This window comes from Gadus macrocephalus, chromosome 8 (genome assembly GCF_031168955.1).
Source record: "Gadus macrocephalus chromosome 8, ASM3116895v1".
In the NCBI taxonomy this organism is placed as follows: domain Eukaryota; kingdom Metazoa; phylum Chordata; class Actinopteri; order Gadiformes; family Gadidae; genus Gadus; species Gadus macrocephalus.
In genome coordinates, this window is record NC_082389.1 from 4,503,084 (window position 1) to 4,520,468 (window position 17,385).

Sequence of the window (17,385 nt, forward strand, 5' to 3'; positions counted from 1 at the left end):
CGATGACGACAGGTCGTGGCCGGTCGCTCATAACATACGTCTCGGGACTACCGGAGCGCCATACTGCATTGTGGGTAACAAACAGCCTTTACTACATATTTCAAACTACAACATTTATCTGGATAAGTAAATCAAATAAAAATATCAGTATGCATGCCATGAACATTCCTCCATTAACATTTATAATAAATGGATCTTTTTCATTTTTGAATTATGCAGATTATGATACAGTATTTACCACAATAAAGGACAAATCGCTGATAAATGGAAACTAATATCGACATCCAAATACTTTCTTTTTTTTCTTTTTTTCGTTCATCCACCCACACACACACACACACACACACACACACACACACACACACACACACACACACACACACACACACACACACACACACACACACACACACACACACACACACACACACACACACACACACACAGGCCTGTACACCAGTGAACAGGGCGACCGCCTCATAAAGCAAAAGTTTGGTCCACATGAACGTGAGTAAAAAAAAAAAAAAAAAAGATTACGGAAAAAAAGTGAGGGCAGGTGGGATCCTTTTGAAAAGATAAAATAACCAAATAGTATGACACGCTTCATTCAATTTTCACCGCCTTTCAATTATGAAGTAGAGATTCGCTTCAAAATTCAGAGAACGTATGCAATATCCATACGTCACATACATCACACGCAGACGGCCGATCAGACCTTCCGGTTCCACGGTACCGCCTTTACCCGGTAGAACTTGGTTCCCAGGGGGACTTTGAAGCGGTTCTGGGCCTGCAGTGAGAGAGGGACACACGCGGCCTGGGTCACACACACAGAGGAAGCTGCGGATCACACGGCAGGGGGCTCGAGGGCTACGTCCGTACTCTACCTTTTTAGCTTGACAATATTCCTTCTCCATCACCTTCCCGAGCACCCATGGCCTTCTGGACGTGCCCGACGCTGGAGGTCAGGAGAGAGACGAGGCATTGATGACGGCCGCGCACAACGGCCTCATATTATAACGAACACGACCGGTTACAAGCTCACGAACGCAGTGCAGTGTCGAGCTTCAAGATGCACAACCAAATGAATGCATACAATAAATATGCATCCATGGAATAATTATGCAAACACACAATATATACAACTAAATATATTAATTGTGTAAATACCCAATATGTAACCCATAAATACATACATAGAATAATTGTGTAAACACACAATATGTCAACCAATAAATACACATAGACATAGAATAATCGTGTAAATACATAATATATAACCCATAAATACATACATACATGGAATAATTGTATAAACACCCAATATGTAAACCAAAAAATACATCTAGGATCATTTTGTATTTTTTTTTTACGTTTTTCTAAGTGAAAAATGTCCCCTTTAGCAGCCATAAACCCCGGCCCGTTCCAGCCTGATTAAAGCGTCACACGACAGCAGTAGCGCGCGACGCAGCGAGCGAGCGAGCGAGGCAGACCTGGCTTCAGGTCCAGCGCGGACAGGGACTCCGAGTGGAGGAAGTAGAGGGTGGGGCCCACGGTGAACAGCACGTAGTTGTCGTGCCTCTCGTCCAGGATGATGAGCACCAGGTCGCCCACCTGGAAGCTTCAGGATGGGGGGGGGGGGGGGGAGAGAGAGGGGGGGGGGGGGGGGACAGGAAGTGAGCATGACCGGGGTCATCGTGTTCCCTCCGTACCGACGACCACGCGTCGACACAACGGGTTTCAGTGTGTGTGTGTGTGTTTCCTCCGAAAGCGACTTGGTGGTGTTTGAGATGCAGGTCAGTAGGTGGGAATCGAACCCAGAACCTTTGGTTCTGGGAGTCCGGCACCCTAGCCATCCGCCGCGGTGTTGAGTGGGTCCACTTACTCTCTGATGGCGATCTTCTCCGAGTGACGAGAGGAGACGGATGACATGCTCTGGGACATCTAGGTGCCAGGGAGAAAAAATAACAGGAATTTTAGATACACCAGGGCCCTAGGTTTGAACTGGTAATCACTCTTGTGTATTATTTTGTTAAACTCAGGTTTATACAAAGCCATTTGAATAGATATGCTAGATTGACAAATCACAGGATTTTACCCGCGATAAAATCAACCCAGGAAAACCCAAACAAAGTGGCTTCTAAATGACATTGATTTACTCTCACGATGCGTTTTTCCACTCCGGGCTAGTTTATGCCTTTGGCTTTCAACGTTTCTTTGATGCTACTGCCACCCAGTGGCGGTGGCGCCACACAGCACCCCGGTACAAAGCACCAATTAAAGACGGGGTAACGAGACCTACCAGTCGCTGGCTGAGACGCTTGTTTTCTTCTTCCTTCATGTGCAACGTCTGCGGGGAAACACGGGGAAACGTTGATTTAGACGTGGCCATGGGAACAGACGGCCGTTTGCGCCGTACAGAGCCAAAGTGTAAAGCAGGCAGTTTAGAAGTGGTCGTGAATTCACCCTTTCAAGAAGGATTATCCTCTGCTTCTCCTCAGTCATCAGAATGGTGTCACTAGGGAGAGAAAACAAATATTTCTCTCTGAGAAATATCAAGAATTCTTATCAGTGTATTGTCATTAAGGTTTGCATTCAATATCACAACAACAAGGGTTTAAGGGGCAGACTGAACCTGATTAATTGTACTCATTAAAACAGACTCTCTGTCTAATCCTAAACTGCCCTGTACTGTCCTTAATGGATCGGTTCCAGTCCATATAGGCCGGGCTGACAGAGGCCGGGCTGACAGAGGCCGGGCTGACAGAGGCCGGGCTGACAGAGGCCGGGCTGACAGAGGCCGGGCTGACAGAGGCCGGGCTGACAGAGGCCGGGCTGACAGAGGCCGGGCTGACAGAGGCCGGGCTGACAGAAGCCGGGCTAAACAGAGGCCGGGCTAAACAGAGGCCGGGCTAAAGAGAGGCCGGGCTAAAGAGAGGCCGGGCTAAAGAGAGGCCAGGCTGACAGAGGCCGGGCTAACAGAGGCCGGGCTAACAGAGGCCGGGCTAACAGAGGCCGGGCTAACAGAGGCCGGGCTAGACAGAGGCCGGGCTAGACAGAGGCCGGGCTAGACAGAGGCCGGGCTAGACAGAGGCCGGGCTAGACAGAGGCCGGGCTAGACAGAGGCCGGGCTAGACAGAGGCCGGGCTAACAGAGGCCGGGCTAACAGAGGCCGGGCTAACAGAGGCCGGGCTAACAGAGGCCGGGCTAACAGAGGCCGGGCTAGACAGAGGCCGGGCTAGACAGAGCCCGGGCTAGACAGAGGCCGGGCTAGACAGAGCCCGGGCTAGACAGAGCCCGGGCTAGACAGAGGCCGGGCTAGACAGAGGCCGGGCTAGACAGAGGCCGGGCTAGACAGAGGCCGGGCTAGACAGAGGCCGGGCTAGACAGAGCCCGAGCTAGACAGAGCCCGAGCTAGACAGAGCCCGAGCTAGACAGAGCCCGGGCTAGACAGAGGCCGGGCTAGACAGAGGCCGGGCTAGACAGAGGCCGGGCTAGACAGAGCCCGAGCTAGACAGAGCCCGAGCTAGACAGAGCCCGAGCTAGACAGAGGCCGGGCTAACAGAGGCCGGGCTGACGGCGTTCATTCCTCAGTGAGGGCGGAGTCTCTTACTGCATGGCCACCATGCTGGCCTCCACGGCCGATTCCACGCGGTCATGCTCCTCCTCCCCCACCGGCATCACCGAGGCCAGGCGGTCGGGGTCGCCCGGGAACTCGGGGGCCCCGTACCCAGCCGCCGTGGCCCCGCCCTCGCAGGGCTCCTGGGGGGCCGGGTGGTGGGCGGGCGGCGGGTGATGCTGCGAGGTCATGAAGGTGGAGGAGATGAGGGCGGAGCTACGCATGCGGTTCAGCTCCTCCTCCAGGTGCTTCTTCTCCTGCATGACGCTGGCGCGGTCCTCCGACAGCATCTCGATCAGGGCTGGGGACGGACGGACGGGAGAGACCAAGGGGAGACAGGGGGGGAGAGACAGAGGGAGACAGGGAGACAGTGGGAGAGATCGAGGGAGACAGGGGGAGAGACAGAGGGAGACAGTGGGAGAGATCGAGGGAGACAGAGGGAGACAGTGGGAGAGACAGGGAGACAGTGGGAGAGATCGAGGGAGACAGTGGGAGAGACAGAGGGAGAGACAGTGGGAGAGACAGGGGGAGAGACCGAGGGAGACACAATGGGAGAGACAGAGGGAGACACAATGGGAGAGACAGAGGGAGACACAATGGGAGAGACAGAGGGAGACACAATGGGAGAGACAGAGGGAGACACAATGGGAGAGACAGAGGGAGACACAATGGGAGAGACAGAGGGAGACACAATGGGAGAGACAGAGGGAGACAGTGGGAGAGAAAGAGGGAGACCGTGGGAGAGACAGAGGGAGACAGCGGGAGAGACAGAGGGGAGAGACATGGGGAGAGGGGGAAGAGACATAGGGGAGGGACAGAGGGAGAGGGGGGAGAGTGGGGAGTAACAGGAGGGGGAGAGATGAGGGGGAGAGAGAGGGGTAGACAGAGGGGAGAGACGGGTCAGCATGGCGTTCACCAGGGATGTTCAGCAGCAGTGGAGCTGGGACGTACCACCGCATCCTTAATGCACACACTTACTCCCCCTCCCTTTGGGGAGGGTGGAGGAGACCTCATACGAATCTACCCCCAACAGGGGCCACTCCACCCTCCCGCTTGGGGAGGGTGGAGTGGACCTCACAGAGGCTCCAGACGGGGTCGGCGGGGGCGGACCTACCTTTGTCCGTCTCCTGCTGCTGGCTGACCTTCCTCAGGCTCTCCGTGAGCTCCTTGATGACCTGCTCCTTCTTCATCTTCTCCCGGGTCAGCACCGTGTTGAAGTTGGTCTGCGGAGGGCGCAGCTGTACAATCAATTTTTCTGACTGTCTTTCTACGATAAGAACTGGTTGTTTTCCTTCCAAGCCGCTAAACATAGTATATTTACAGTGTATTTACAGTTATACAGGCAGTGGGGGTCTTGCTCAATTACAACCGCTAGTGCTTAATTACCCTGCACGCAACTATCATGTTTACGCAAGGTTACCACAGCATTCCACCACAGCATTCCATGTTGTGTGAACGCATCTATAATTACAACCCAAACACACACACACTAAAACACGCGTACACAAACAAGGCTAGAAATAACTTGACATTTTAGGGCGTGTGTCAACACGTGAAGCAATGTTTACTAAATGTCTGGAGGGCTGTAAAATAAATTATAACGAAGCTTAAAATAACAAATGCCGTTTAACTTCCATCATCACATGGAGACGCAACTAATCCACCTTTATTCAACGCTTCAGTGCCGACGTGCCTTTCACTCGACAGGTGCGCCGCTCCCCGTCTAGACCAGACAGCTCTTCAGACCCGTCACTCTCACTCTCTCGCTCTCTCCGTACCTGCTGCTCGGCGATGAGTGACGTCTTGAGGTTCTGCATCTCCTGGTCCTTCCTCCTCGCCAGCAGCTCCATCTGGCTCTGCAGGGAGGCGCGCTCCTGCTGCAGCCTCTCCTGCAGCGCCGAGTCCAGGGACAGCGGGGAGGCCGCGGCCGGGGCGCCACCGACACCCTCCGCCAGCAGGGCCTGGCCCTCCTCCCCCCTGGACGACACCGCGGAGCAGGAGGGGAGGGTTAGGTGGTACGCATCAGGAGGGGAGGGTTAGATGGTACAGAGGGGAGGGTTGGATGGTACGGAGAGGAGGGATAGATGGTACGGAGAGGAGGGATGGATGGTACAGAGGGGAGGGTTGGATGGTACAGAGGGGAGGGTTGGATGGTACAGAGAGGAGGGTTAGATGGTACAGAGGGGAGGGATGGATGGTACAGAGGGGAGGGTTGGATGGTACAGAGGGGAGGGTTGGATGGTACAGAGGGGAGGGTTGGATGGTACAGAGGGGAGGGATAGATGGTACAGAGGGGAGGGTTGGATGGCACAGAGGGGAGGGTTGGATGGCACAGAGGGGAGGGTTGGATGGCACAGAGGGGAGGGTTGGATGGTACAGAGGGGAGGGTTGGATGGTACAGAGGGGAGGGTTGGATGGTACAGAGGGGAGGGTTGGATGGTACAGAGGGGTGGGTTGGATGGTACCGACGGCATGGCCCAGCCACAGGCGGTGAATGATAACAGGGAGCACATTGAACCATCAACAGCATCGTTTGTTTTGGTTTTCATACGATCGGAAAAATTTGATCCCCGTCTTAGTTCGTCCTCTTGGGGGATATTTGACTCGCGTACTAGCTCAGAAACTAACACAATGGTGATTTTAGGGAGCAGAACATAGACTCGGAGTAACTACTGCAGTAGTTAATCCGTTTTACTGAAAGAGAAACCAATAAAATAAATCGTTAATGTTCTGGAATCAATGTTACGAGATTCGCTTCCCGAACACGTACCTGCTCGACGACTTGCTCTCGTGAAGTTCAGTCTCAAGTGTCTGAATTCTGTCCAACAGCCTCGCCTCCAGCTCCTTCTTCTGCGCCTCCAGTTCCTGAACCTTGGAGGCCTCCTCCTCCTCTTCCCTCTCGCTGCCCCGCCGGGCCTCCGCCTGCCGCTCCGCCTCCTCCTGCAGCTTCTGGGACAGCAGGTCGTTCTCCGCCTGCGTGTCTGCGCTGGCGCTCCTGAGCTCCGCCTCCTGCTCCTGGGACCGCCGTAGCTGCTCCGCCTTCTCCTGCTGCAGGGCGGCGACCCTCTGGCCCAGCTCCTTCTCCCTCTCCTGCCGCTCGGCGTCGGCCCCCTCCGCCTCCGCCGCCCGCCGCTGCAGGGCGGCGACCTCGGCGCGCAGGCCGCCGCTCTCCACCTCGTGGCGCTCCACCAGCTCCGAGATGCAGTGGTCCTTCTCCCGCCGCATCAGGGCCCGGAGCTCCGAGAGGCCCACCTCGTGCTCCTCGCCGCGCCGCCGCAGCTCCTGTCCGAGCGCCGCCAGCTCGGCGCGCAGGCCGCCCGTCGCCGCCGCCGCCACCCGGAGCTCCGCCACCTCCGCCTGCTGCACCCGCGCCTCCGCCAGCGACCGCGTCACCTCCTCCGCCTCCGACTCCTTGAGGGCCAGCTCCACCTCCAGCTTGCAGCGCAGGTCGGCCAGCTCGGCGGCGCGGGCCTCCAGCTCGCCGATCTGCCCGTCCTTCTCGGCCAGGGCGGCGGCCAGCGCGGCGGCCGCCTCGCTCAGCTCGCCGCGGTGCGCCTCGCTCAGCTGCTCCTGCGCCTCCCGGTGCCGCCCGGAGAGCAGCCCCAGCTGGGCCTCGTGCTCCCGCCTCATCTCGTCCTCCCGCTCCTTCAGGTGGCAGCGCTCCGCCCCCTCCAGCGCCTCGCGGAGCTCCCGCTGGCCCCGCTCCGTCGCCGAGCGCAGGCTCTCCAGCTGCCCCTCCAGCGAGCCCCGGGCGGCGGCGAGGCCCTGGATCTCCTCCGCCTGCTCCCGGACCGTCTGCTCCAGGGCCCGCGCCCGCTCCGCGTGGTCCGCCTCCGCCCGCGCCCGCCGCTCCCCCTCGCCCTCCAGCCGGGCCAGCTCCGCCTGCTTGTGGTCCAGCAGCGCCTCCAGCTCCAGCATGGCCCGCTGCACCTCCTTCACGCCGGCCTCGTGGCCCTCGTTCTCCCGGGTCAGCGCCTGGACGCGCGCCTCCAGCTCCTGCCGCAGGAGGAGCAGCTCCCGCCGGTGGCGCTCGCCGGCCTCCTGCTCCTGGGCCGGCCGCATGCCGTCGACGGCGCCGCGCACCTCGAGGCACATGGCCCGGAGGCCGAGGCCGAAGTCGCGCTGCTCCCTCAGCACCAGGCCGCGGAGGTGGCGCAGGTCGTCCTTGACGCTGCGCAGGTCGCCCTGCGACTCCTCCGCCGCGACGCGGTACCGCTCCGCCGCCCGCTCCAGCGCCGCCGCCCGGGCGTTCTCCATCTCCAGCGTGGTGCAGTCCAGGATGCGCTTGTTGTCGATGGCGTTGATGACCGACGAGTAGAGGGACTCCGCCATCATCTCGGGGCTGGTGGGGTCGCTGAGGGCGGCGGGCGAGCACAGGGCGGCGCCCTCCATCACAAACTCGTTGACGGCCGACATGAAGTCCGACTCGGGGCTCTCGGCCAGGGAGTCCAGGTCCAGGGAGCCCTGCTGCAGGACCAGGTCCATGTTGGGGTGGCCGATGGTCTCGAAGTCGAAGGTCTGGGCGTCGATGCTGTCCGGGGACAGGTCCTCCGCCGGGGGGGGGGGGGGCTGGCCCGGGACGGAGGGGCTCTTGAGGTTGAGGGAGGGCGTCTTGGAAGAGGAGGTGGGGGTGGTGGAGCCGGGAGTGCCATCGGACTGCGGGGTCATCGCGGCCGACCGCTGCCCGCTCTGGCTGCAGGAGGCCTGGAAGGAGAAGGTCCCAACGAGTCGATTATTTTAACGTGTTAATATGAAACGCAGCTTGAACACATTTCGGAATTTGTGTTTGGATTGAGCAAGATGTTGCAATTCAGAGCAATTGATCAATAGATTGCGCTTCGGGATTGAAGAAGATTTCAAGAATTATGACAAAGACTCAATCTCAAGTCATCCATAAAATATTAAGATAACTAGAGAAAATAAACTCTTCCACCAATAAAAAGGTACACTTTATCACTATTTAAACGTAAAATATGTAACGCATCTTGAACACATTTTCGAATTTTTGTTTGAGTCAAGCACGATATTCTTTGAATGGAATTCACAGAATGGGAGCACGCAAACAGAGCAGCATATGGCCACACGTCGATTCCCCCAATGGCTACTTCCCCTTTATCTGTACATCGTTAATAATTGAACCGTCAGCCACTGAGAGAGTGACATAGATAAGGGGGAGGGGGGTTCTGCGAGTCGAGAGGAGGTCCAGAGACATAGATAAGGGGGAGGGGGGTTCTGCGAGTCGAGAGGAGGTCCAGAGACATAGATAAGGGGGAGGGGGTTCTGCGAGTCGAGAGGTGGTCCAGAGACATAGATAAGGGGGAGGGGGTTCTGCGAGCCGGGAGGTGGTCCGTAGTACCCTCTGTTCGTTCAGCAGGTCGGTGATGGTGCGCGACATCTCGTCCATGCTCTGGGCAGCCTGGACCAGTTGGTGTAGCACGGCCACGTGACGGTTCAGAGGCTCGAAGTCACACAGTGTGGGAACCCTGAGGGAACATCCAGAGCTACGTTTATAGAAAGGTCATGTCAAATATTAAACTGGTGCAATCATCGAAATGATCAATTATCAATTATGATTTATACATCATAAAGCTAGGGGTAGGCAACTTTAGACAAACCAGCCGGAGCAAGCTTGATTTTGAAAGTACAAACAACAATAAAAAAAAACTCTTCAGGCCTCCCTCCAATTAATACAATTATAAAATAGATTAGAGAAGGTTGATTTTTTTCTTTATCATTATTTCCCCATCAACTGGTCGCAGAGTTGGTCGAATTTCCGACAACCAGGATTTATTGTGTTGACTACAGCCCTCCTCACTGGGAGGTAGACCAACATGAGGGCTGATTACAGGCCTGTGAACGCCACAGAAACAAGATTGGTTGCTTTTTTGGGTCAGAGCCTCTGATAAATAGATTGCTGTTGGGATTTGAGGAGAACTTCAAGAATTATCATCAAGAATCCTTCTCAATACATCCATAAAGTAATAAGTTGCCTAGAGAAAAGACAGCCAAGACAACTCCCCCGGCCATATGGTAAACTATATCACAGTCACATCTACGTCTGTTATCATGGGCGTGATTCAAGACCGTTACTCACATGAGGAAGGGTTGCACCTCGGTGGGACAGCAGGACTTCAGGTAGTGCAGATCTTCCAGGGAGATGTCAGGAAGCTCGTAGTCAAACCTTCTGGGCTTTCGTGTCTGAGAACAACAGCGGTTACATTAAAATTGCAAAAAAGTTCCCGTGGACGTTACGGATCTTTTCTGTGTGGAAATGCAGACTTACGCAAAACGATGTCGGAGGCCAGGAATCTAGTCCTCTGAACAGACGATTTCTGAGAAACGACCTCCCTGAAAGGCAAGAAATTACGATTTAGAAAGGGAAATACAATTTTGGGCGCATTTTACACCAGCCATACAATTTTAACCACCTGGGACTAGTGAACGCATACTTACTAAACAGCTTCCCAAACGTTTCTCTTTTGAACTTCTCTGCCTCGTAAAGCTGCTTCCCGTCTTTGACAAGAGCACAGGCCCACTGAAAAGAGCGAGAGAACATAACGGTTTGAATTCTTGGCAATTCAACTCCTATTACAGTACGTTCTAGTCAAGATAAAAAACCCAACATAATTTAATGAAAACATGTGGAGACAGCTTTCCCTCAGCTCATGTCTGAAGATTGAAGCTGCCAAAATGTGACAACTTTTTCCTTCTATGAATTCAGAAAGTCAGTATTAATTGAATGAACAAGATTGTCGATTCACCCATCTGTGTGGTGAGGAACTGCAACACTATAAAATATGCCGAGTGAACAATCAGCTCCATTGGCTGAAAATCAATAAGATCTAATTTGAAAATAAACAACGTTACTGCCAATTCCGAAGTTGTAATTCAGTTGGCCAGAGGTAACTCTGGTGTACTTTTCCACCTAGATTAGGACGGTGTAACCCCCAGAGAGAGTGCTGTCCTGTCCTACCCCTGCCCCCCCACTGTCGACCCTGCCTGAAGGGTTTCTACACCGCATTGCAGCGGTTCGCTAGTACAGTTGTTCAGAGTTCACCTACACTCTGCATAGCCTCACCCCCCCCCCCCCCCCCCACACACACCCTCTTACGCAGTTATTGCATGTTGTACGTCGCTTAATGTACACACTTATTGTATGTTGTACGTTCTGGCACTTAATGTATGCACTTATTGTATGTTGTACGTCCTTGCACTGAAAAAAAAAATCTTAACATTGTGTAGCATCTTATCCTAGCTAGTTTTGTAGCATACGGTGAATGGGTTACCCTGGCGATTGTTAGTGCTGGGCACTTGGTTCAATGAACATCCTTACTGAACCGACAGAGACCACACGACTGCCAACTCCGAGGTTGTAATTCAATTGGCCGACAGGGACACATTGTCGTTTCTCTTCTTCTGACAAATGTACTTATTGTAAGACTCTTTGGACAAAAGCGTCTGCTAAATGCCCTAAAAAGGTAAATGTACAGTACCTCTCGGTAGTGGCGTATGAACATCTTCCTGCGCACCACCTCCACCACGGCCAGACAGTACATCTGGGGCACGGTGCTGAGGGCCTCCACCACCCTGACTCGCTCCAACAGCTCCACCAGCAGCCGGAACAGGGCCTGCAGCTTCTCTCCGTCCTGGTCGGCGTGGAGCATCACGTAGCAGCACCATCTGAGGTGGACGTCATCATAGCACACGCACACACACACGAGAAACAATGTTCATGACTTGTTATCACAGAGGCTGTGATCGAGTTACCGACGGGTTAAGGGAAAGGGAACAGGAATACGTTTTTTACATCCAATAATGTTATTAAGGATTATCAAGGTGTAACTGAATCATCAGAAAACGATGCTCCGTTTAATCTAACACTTCAAATTATGTCCCGTGAAATATCAAGGGATTTCAGTTTGTCGGTTTGTTTCAAGCTAATTTCATGGGTTGATCTATTTCCCCTTTTGGCTACGTTGCCAAGGGTACAGTCATTCGGTCCGAGGCAGTGACCAATCACCATGCAGGCGCATTAACGGCAGCTGAATGAAGCTTTAGTTGTCCCAAAAGTATTTCGGAGACAGAGTTTATCAGCTGACATTGAGATGCATATTAATATAATATTTGACATATTCCCTAAAATGTGATATTCATTAAGGATGCAGTAGAAACATTTCTCTTATTGTTATTTTACTATTTTTAATCCATGCCCATCACATTTAACCATGGAAATAAAATAAGAAAAACAAAGACTTGATGCTTTACTTGAGTCGGACTTGGAGATTGTTTGCTAGTTCTTGTTTGGCAGTGGTGCATTTTTGTTTGATGTCCAGCAGCTTCCTGTGGTTGGTCAACATGATCATCAGCTGGTTGGCGTGACTCAGACACAAGTCTGGCAGAACAGATGTATCCTTCAGGTTCTCCGCACGCTTCTGGTTGGCCAGGAATCCCTGTGAGATTCCAAAGCAAAAAGAACATGCACACGCATTACGCACCAACTGTGCAGAACTAGATAAACAGGAAGGAAAAAAACAAGCTTCTTTTGAGTTTCCACCCTTTGATAAGGGGCATTTGAAAACACGCCCGCTTCCTTGTTCCGCTTACCTGAGCAAGTTCTTTCTGTTCATTGACCAGCTTCTTGCAGCTCGCAATCATTTGGTCTAGCGCGTACAACCGGTCTTCAAGCCCTTTGATGGCTTTCATGTTTTGATTATCCAATTTGGCAATGGTGTCTTTGCAATCTGCCAAGAAGGGCTGGATGATCCGCGGGTCAAGCTGCAAGACATATCATATCAATAGGGACTCCCTGCTTTCTTTAAAGAAAAGCTGGGAATAAATCTGGCCGATTCAACAGCGGCCGAGCGCATTCACCAAAGAGCCACGTACCCGGTTGATGGAATCCAAACACTTCCTCACGACGGACTCCACGTCGTTGGGCCTGTCTTGTACATTGATCCAGTCCAGTAGTGTTACATTAAAGTTGGGAGGAAGGGCCATCTCCGGGCTGTCGTCCTCCTCTTCCTGCAGAGCCGCTCGGAGCCCGCCGCTGTCAGTCATTTCGTTGGTTCCCTGGTCGCTAGGAGACCCAGATGCGGTTGCCGCGGGGGCCGAGAAGGACGCGGGTAACTTGGTGGGTCTCTGAGGGCCGCGGAGGATGGAGTCGGTGGACTTCTCCCCCTCCGTCTCGTCGGAGTCCTTGTCCGGGGTGGAGGTGGACTTCTCGACGATCTCCCTGTAACTGTGTCTGGTCAGACATTCCAGCAAAGGTATCTTTGCCATGACGGAGACCGCAGTACCGAGCCTGCAAGCAAAACAAAGCACATTGTTGGCATGAGATATAAAAATCTAATAAGTACTATCAGAAATAGACAAAATATGGTCGCCATATTGTCGCCCTTCCTCGTGCGATACAATTATTTTAAGAATTGCTTTTGCATTTTAATGCTTTATTCCTGAAGAGTCGGACAGGAAATATGGCCCCAAATTTCGATATATTAATAATAAAATAATAATTTCCCTGCTCCTCGAGGTGAAGCTCCACAAGGGCTGGGCAATAATTCAATAACGATTATTAATCGAGATAAAACTCAAGTCGATTACAACGATAAGCATTAGACATAAATGCTCGAAAAAAAAAAAGTTCTACAAACATTTGAGATTGTTGCCTCCCTGCCAAAGGAGTTTGATTTGATAGTCACTCACAGATCTTTTAGTTTTAAACACATTATTTTATGTAGAATAATATCTGGTTTTACAATGTTTTCATTTTGCACTTACGTAAGCACTACGTAGTTCATATTTTATATATTAAAGTTCAGTTCATGTGCCAGGGCCTTTGTTCATCCACTTTTTTACTTTTTATGCATTGGTTGTGCCTCTACAAGATTTAAGATGTTTTCTGAAGCCCTGTTAAAGGAGTTTAATGTGAAAGAAGTCAGAGCTTTTATTTTTATTTACATTATTTTCAATAGGTTACAAGGCAAGCTACCTCATAAAGTTATTTTGGGGGGAGATAAAACATGTTTGTGAAGTTAAATGTTTATATTTAAATGTGATCAAATGTTATCTTATCACAAATATGGTAATAAACAAAAGTGTATGGTTGAACTAATGAACACTCTGTTTTCTTCAGGCTTAAGCAGTATCAAATTATATATCGTGATCAATATCGAAAAAATAAACAGATAATCATTTTTGCAATATCGCCCAGCACTAAGCTCCACACATGAATGAAGGAAACTTGAAAGGAAGTTAACCAACCAAAGATGAGTAACTGAAAAACGGGTTCTATTATGGCTCTATTTTGCTAGTATGTATCGTAGTATGTATTCTATGTACAACAATATATGCAATCTGATTGTGAATGTCATTCATTTTAACAAGCATAAACTAACATAACATCATTAAATCTCCACCAAATGAATGCTTTTGAAGCATAAAAAATAAAATAATAATAATCTGTTGGTTGCCCGCTGGGTGGTGTGGCTAGACATCCTAACCCTACACCCGTTCGTCTGGAAAACATCCACATCACTCCACCGCAGCGCAGCTGCATACTTACTTTGTGAGTTTGTATTTGATTTCCTCAAAGTCCTGTTGATAATTGGTGTAGGCGCTTTCGTATTTCCAGAGCAGCTTTTGATAGGAGAGGGTGCAGTCGTCCAGGTTGGCCATGATGGCCGCCCAGCCTTGGTGCTGGAGATGCTCGTCGTGAACCAGCCGCTCACAGAAAGAACAGAGCTTCTTGGCCACCTCAAACATTTCCTGCAGGGGGTCAGAGAAGACTCATGAGCTTCAGCATCATCTCTCGGCAAAAACTGCATGTTCAGATCTTAATTTGAATCATTCTTTAACTGAGGACGATTCAGTCGGTGTGTGTGTGAATGTGTATATGAACCGCTAAAGGCCTAAATGTAAACGTAAGGGGGATCGTTACCACTGCGAGTTGTGTTCGCGAGGCCACGGTGTGAAAGACGGCCGGCATCATGAGAGACTCCTCCACCTTGAGCTCCATCTCATTCTCGATGGAGAAGGTGGTCTTGGGGATCGTCGGGGCCCGGTCGCACAAGATCATCTCTTTGTTGAACAGGAATATGGGGTTTGTGTCCTAAGCATTAAAATAAAATAAATAAAATAAAACAGATTTATATTATTTTTTGTCTTGTTTCAGTGCGACAACCAATATAGTAATTTTGAAGTCCATATACTGTTTACAACAAAGAATAACCCAATACATCGATTTTAATGTAGATAATGGTAGCAATTCTAATATAACTTTAAAAAAGGATGGACAACTCACTGTTCCAGCGCTGTAACTGCAGACACGGCGCTCTGCAGCCATGCACTCCCCTCCATTGACAACCAGCACTTGATGCTGTGTTGCAATCTTATATTTGACCTGGATGGCATGTTTGAGGTCCAGCACACTAGCAACAGCAAAAAGACAAGAGTCTTATATACAACACTAGGTGGATTAAACATATTGAATTACATGTTTGGTTGTTATTTTAAGAGTGTATACAAATCTTACGTTTGCACAGCAAGCTCTGTGTCAAATGTCAGTGTGCTGCCATTGTTAACCTGGAACACATACAGCTTCATGTTGAATCTTCCAGAGCTCTGCTAGCTTGCCTATCGTCACCATTTAGCCATTCAAAGGCAACCTAGAAACAGAAAGACAAGCAATTTGCATTTAAATTCTGACAAAAACTACTTGCTAAGGAGTAGGAGTAAGTGTAAAAAAAATGGCTCGTGGAGAGGCATTGGCACGTTGCAGGAATACTTTACAACTCAAGCGACAATCAAAAGAAAACTTTCGGATCTATTTCTACAGAGTCATGGCGTACCTTATCTGCGTTGCTTTTCAACATGTCATTGTCTACCATGTCATTAGTGAGAGCAGCTGAGTCACTGTGTTGACAAGTTGACCCGCTTTATGTCATGACCTAAAGTAAGCGACAACGTAGTAAGGTGGTTCACGATCGGCTGAGTGAGAAGCTTCTGTAACAACGATGTTATAATTCTTAACCACACCATAAATACAGTACATTCATACATTCTATAAGAAAGACCCATACACATGATCAATGACTGTCAGTGTCTTTGCAGCCAACGCAACGGTCGGGCCCGGAAAAAAACACTTCGTTTGAGAGGCAGCCAGCCGAGATTCATTAGACAGATAAATGGATCAAATAAGTGTTGATGTCCATTGAAATACATACGTGTATCGATCAGCCGTACTAAGTAGTTCCCCTGTAGGGCTTCTCTCAGGCACAACCTTACTTGCGTAAACAGATGTCGGCTCAAATAAGGCTATTACCTGAGCCACTTCACACCTTAGGATGGTTACATCTCTTCCATCTATCGGTCCCTGGATTAAAACCTGTGAATACCCACTAACCACGTACACCTAGCTGGTTACGTATGTGGTTATACACGGACCGTAAGGAAGCAGGGGGGGGTAGCAGCTGTTAGCACGTAGCATAAGTCAATGACACCGCCTGGATGCGCTGGCGACCGACTATCAACTAGCAGCTAGCGTTAGCCCCCAGGAGCTACACCCAGCTACGGCTGTGTAATACAGATATACCGAGTTATCCTGATAAACCAGCCGGGGACAGGGACCAGGTCAGGTTAGACAGGCCCCGGGTTGGACGATGACATGTGAAGCCACGGCCGCACACGACGTGTACGTCGCTGGTTTCGGTGCTCTTACCTTTGTTTACTCGCATCCCCGATGTGTACAGCACCTCTAGAGGTGGCTAGCTGTGACGCTAGCTAACCTGGTTTATATTGGCTGGCATTGGACTAGCTTGGCAGGCTAGGACAGAGCTAGCTGTATGTGGCTATCCTCCGTGGACAGCTGAGTAGAATAACAACGCGTTCATGTCGCCCGGTGACTAACGTACGTCGGTTAGGATGGAGAGCGTGTGTTTGGCGGTGCAGAAGCCGCGATGTGCGGTGTATATTTCGCGGTAGAAGCTAGGCTAACACCCTTTTCTGCAACTGTCTATTTTGTTGTTTTCGTCCCGTGATGGGCGACGCGGAACCGAGCTGGTAGGATGGGTGCTGTCGGTCGAGCCGACCATGGCGTTGACTGAGTAATTTAATTAAGTTGACCGACTGTATGCATGATGATTTTCACAACTTATTGGCTTTTCCAAATCGCATTTTATCTCGAAATAATCTCATTTACATGGATTTAAAATCGACATTTAGACCAAAAATAATAATAAAAATAATAATAATAAAAATAATAATATATCTTATTGACTGAGAGACATATCGGTCGGATACATATAAGGAAGAGCGGTGTGGGTAAATTGTGATTGCCTAGTTTCCTACGACTATTCAGCATAATCGTCTTTGAAAGCATGCTGTTCCGAAGAGTCGGTTCCCGTTCCGGAGCGACTCCCCATCACGCGTTGGTGTCGTCACTTTATAAGCTTGGGGAATTCTGGGAAAATACATTACAGAAATGTCCAGTGTTTTGCTGCAACATGAGGAGGGGTGTGGTTACCGAGGCTGCAGTAGGTTACTGACTGCTGATTTGCCGAAGAGTTATTTGATTATTCTTTACTTTCGTGCGATTGTTTTTCCCACCTGAGCTGCATTCACAGCTTATGCTTCAACCGAGTATAATGCAAGAAATGACTGCATCTTACCTCGTCTTATTTTTGAGCAATCATACTATAATATCCTATATAAATTGTATTATCATATTTGAGTTTTTTACTTGTTTATTAGTTAATGTATTTGCTCATTTATTT

At 50.6% G+C, this 17,385-nt stretch overlaps 1 protein-coding gene across 6 annotated transcripts; it reads right to left on the bottom strand.

Annotated features, from left to right (window-relative positions):
- Positions 1-386: 386 nt before the first annotated feature.
- rb1cc1 (RB1-inducible coiled-coil 1) lies at positions 387-17,039 on the bottom strand. 6 transcript variants are annotated; one of them, XM_060058181.1, is made up of 23 exons: positions 16,949-17,039; positions 15,147-15,279; positions 14,916-15,042; positions 14,553-14,723; positions 14,178-14,380; positions 12,503-12,917; positions 12,221-12,391; positions 11,882-12,066; positions 11,110-11,296; positions 10,070-10,151; positions 9,900-9,964; positions 9,711-9,814; positions 8,973-9,099; positions 6,387-8,320; positions 5,395-5,593; positions 4,731-4,839; positions 3,611-3,917; positions 2,464-2,542; positions 2,300-2,347; positions 1,883-1,941; positions 1,491-1,618; positions 885-955; positions 387-787 (listed from the first exon to the last, which is right to left on the bottom strand). In XM_060058181.1, the coding sequence occupies exons 2-23, from the start codon at positions 15,215-15,217 to the stop codon at positions 710-712; spliced, it is 4,920 nt and encodes a 1,639-aa protein (XP_059914164.1). In that variant the 5' UTR covers positions 15,218-15,279; positions 16,949-17,039; the 3' UTR covers positions 387-709. The 6 variants fall into 6 exon arrangements, with proteins under 6 accessions (XP_059914164.1, XP_059914167.1, XP_059914161.1 ...); XM_060058184.1 differs by lacking the exon at positions 16,949-17,039 and adding an exon at positions 16,332-16,924 and having other exon boundaries at positions 2,464-2,515; XM_060058178.1 differs by lacking the exon at positions 16,949-17,039 and adding an exon at positions 16,332-16,924.
- Positions 17,040-17,385: the final 346 nt, after the last annotated feature.

What these genes read in the sequence shown, in the direction of transcription:
- rb1cc1 (XM_060058181.1), bottom strand. Translation starts at nt 15,217, where the DNA reads ATGAAGCTGTATGTGTTCCAGGTTAACAATGGCAGCACACTGACATTT. An exon ending in ATCAAATACAAACTCACAAA is followed by an intron (nt 12,918 to 14,177) that starts GTAAGTATGCAG and finishes TTTTGCTTGCAG; the next exon opens with GCTCGGTACTGCGGTCTCCG. An exon ending in ACCTGCTGAACGAACAGAGG is followed by an intron (nt 8,321 to 8,972) that starts GTACTACGGACC and finishes TTCTCCTTCCAG; the next exon opens with GCCTCCTGCAGCCAGAGCGG.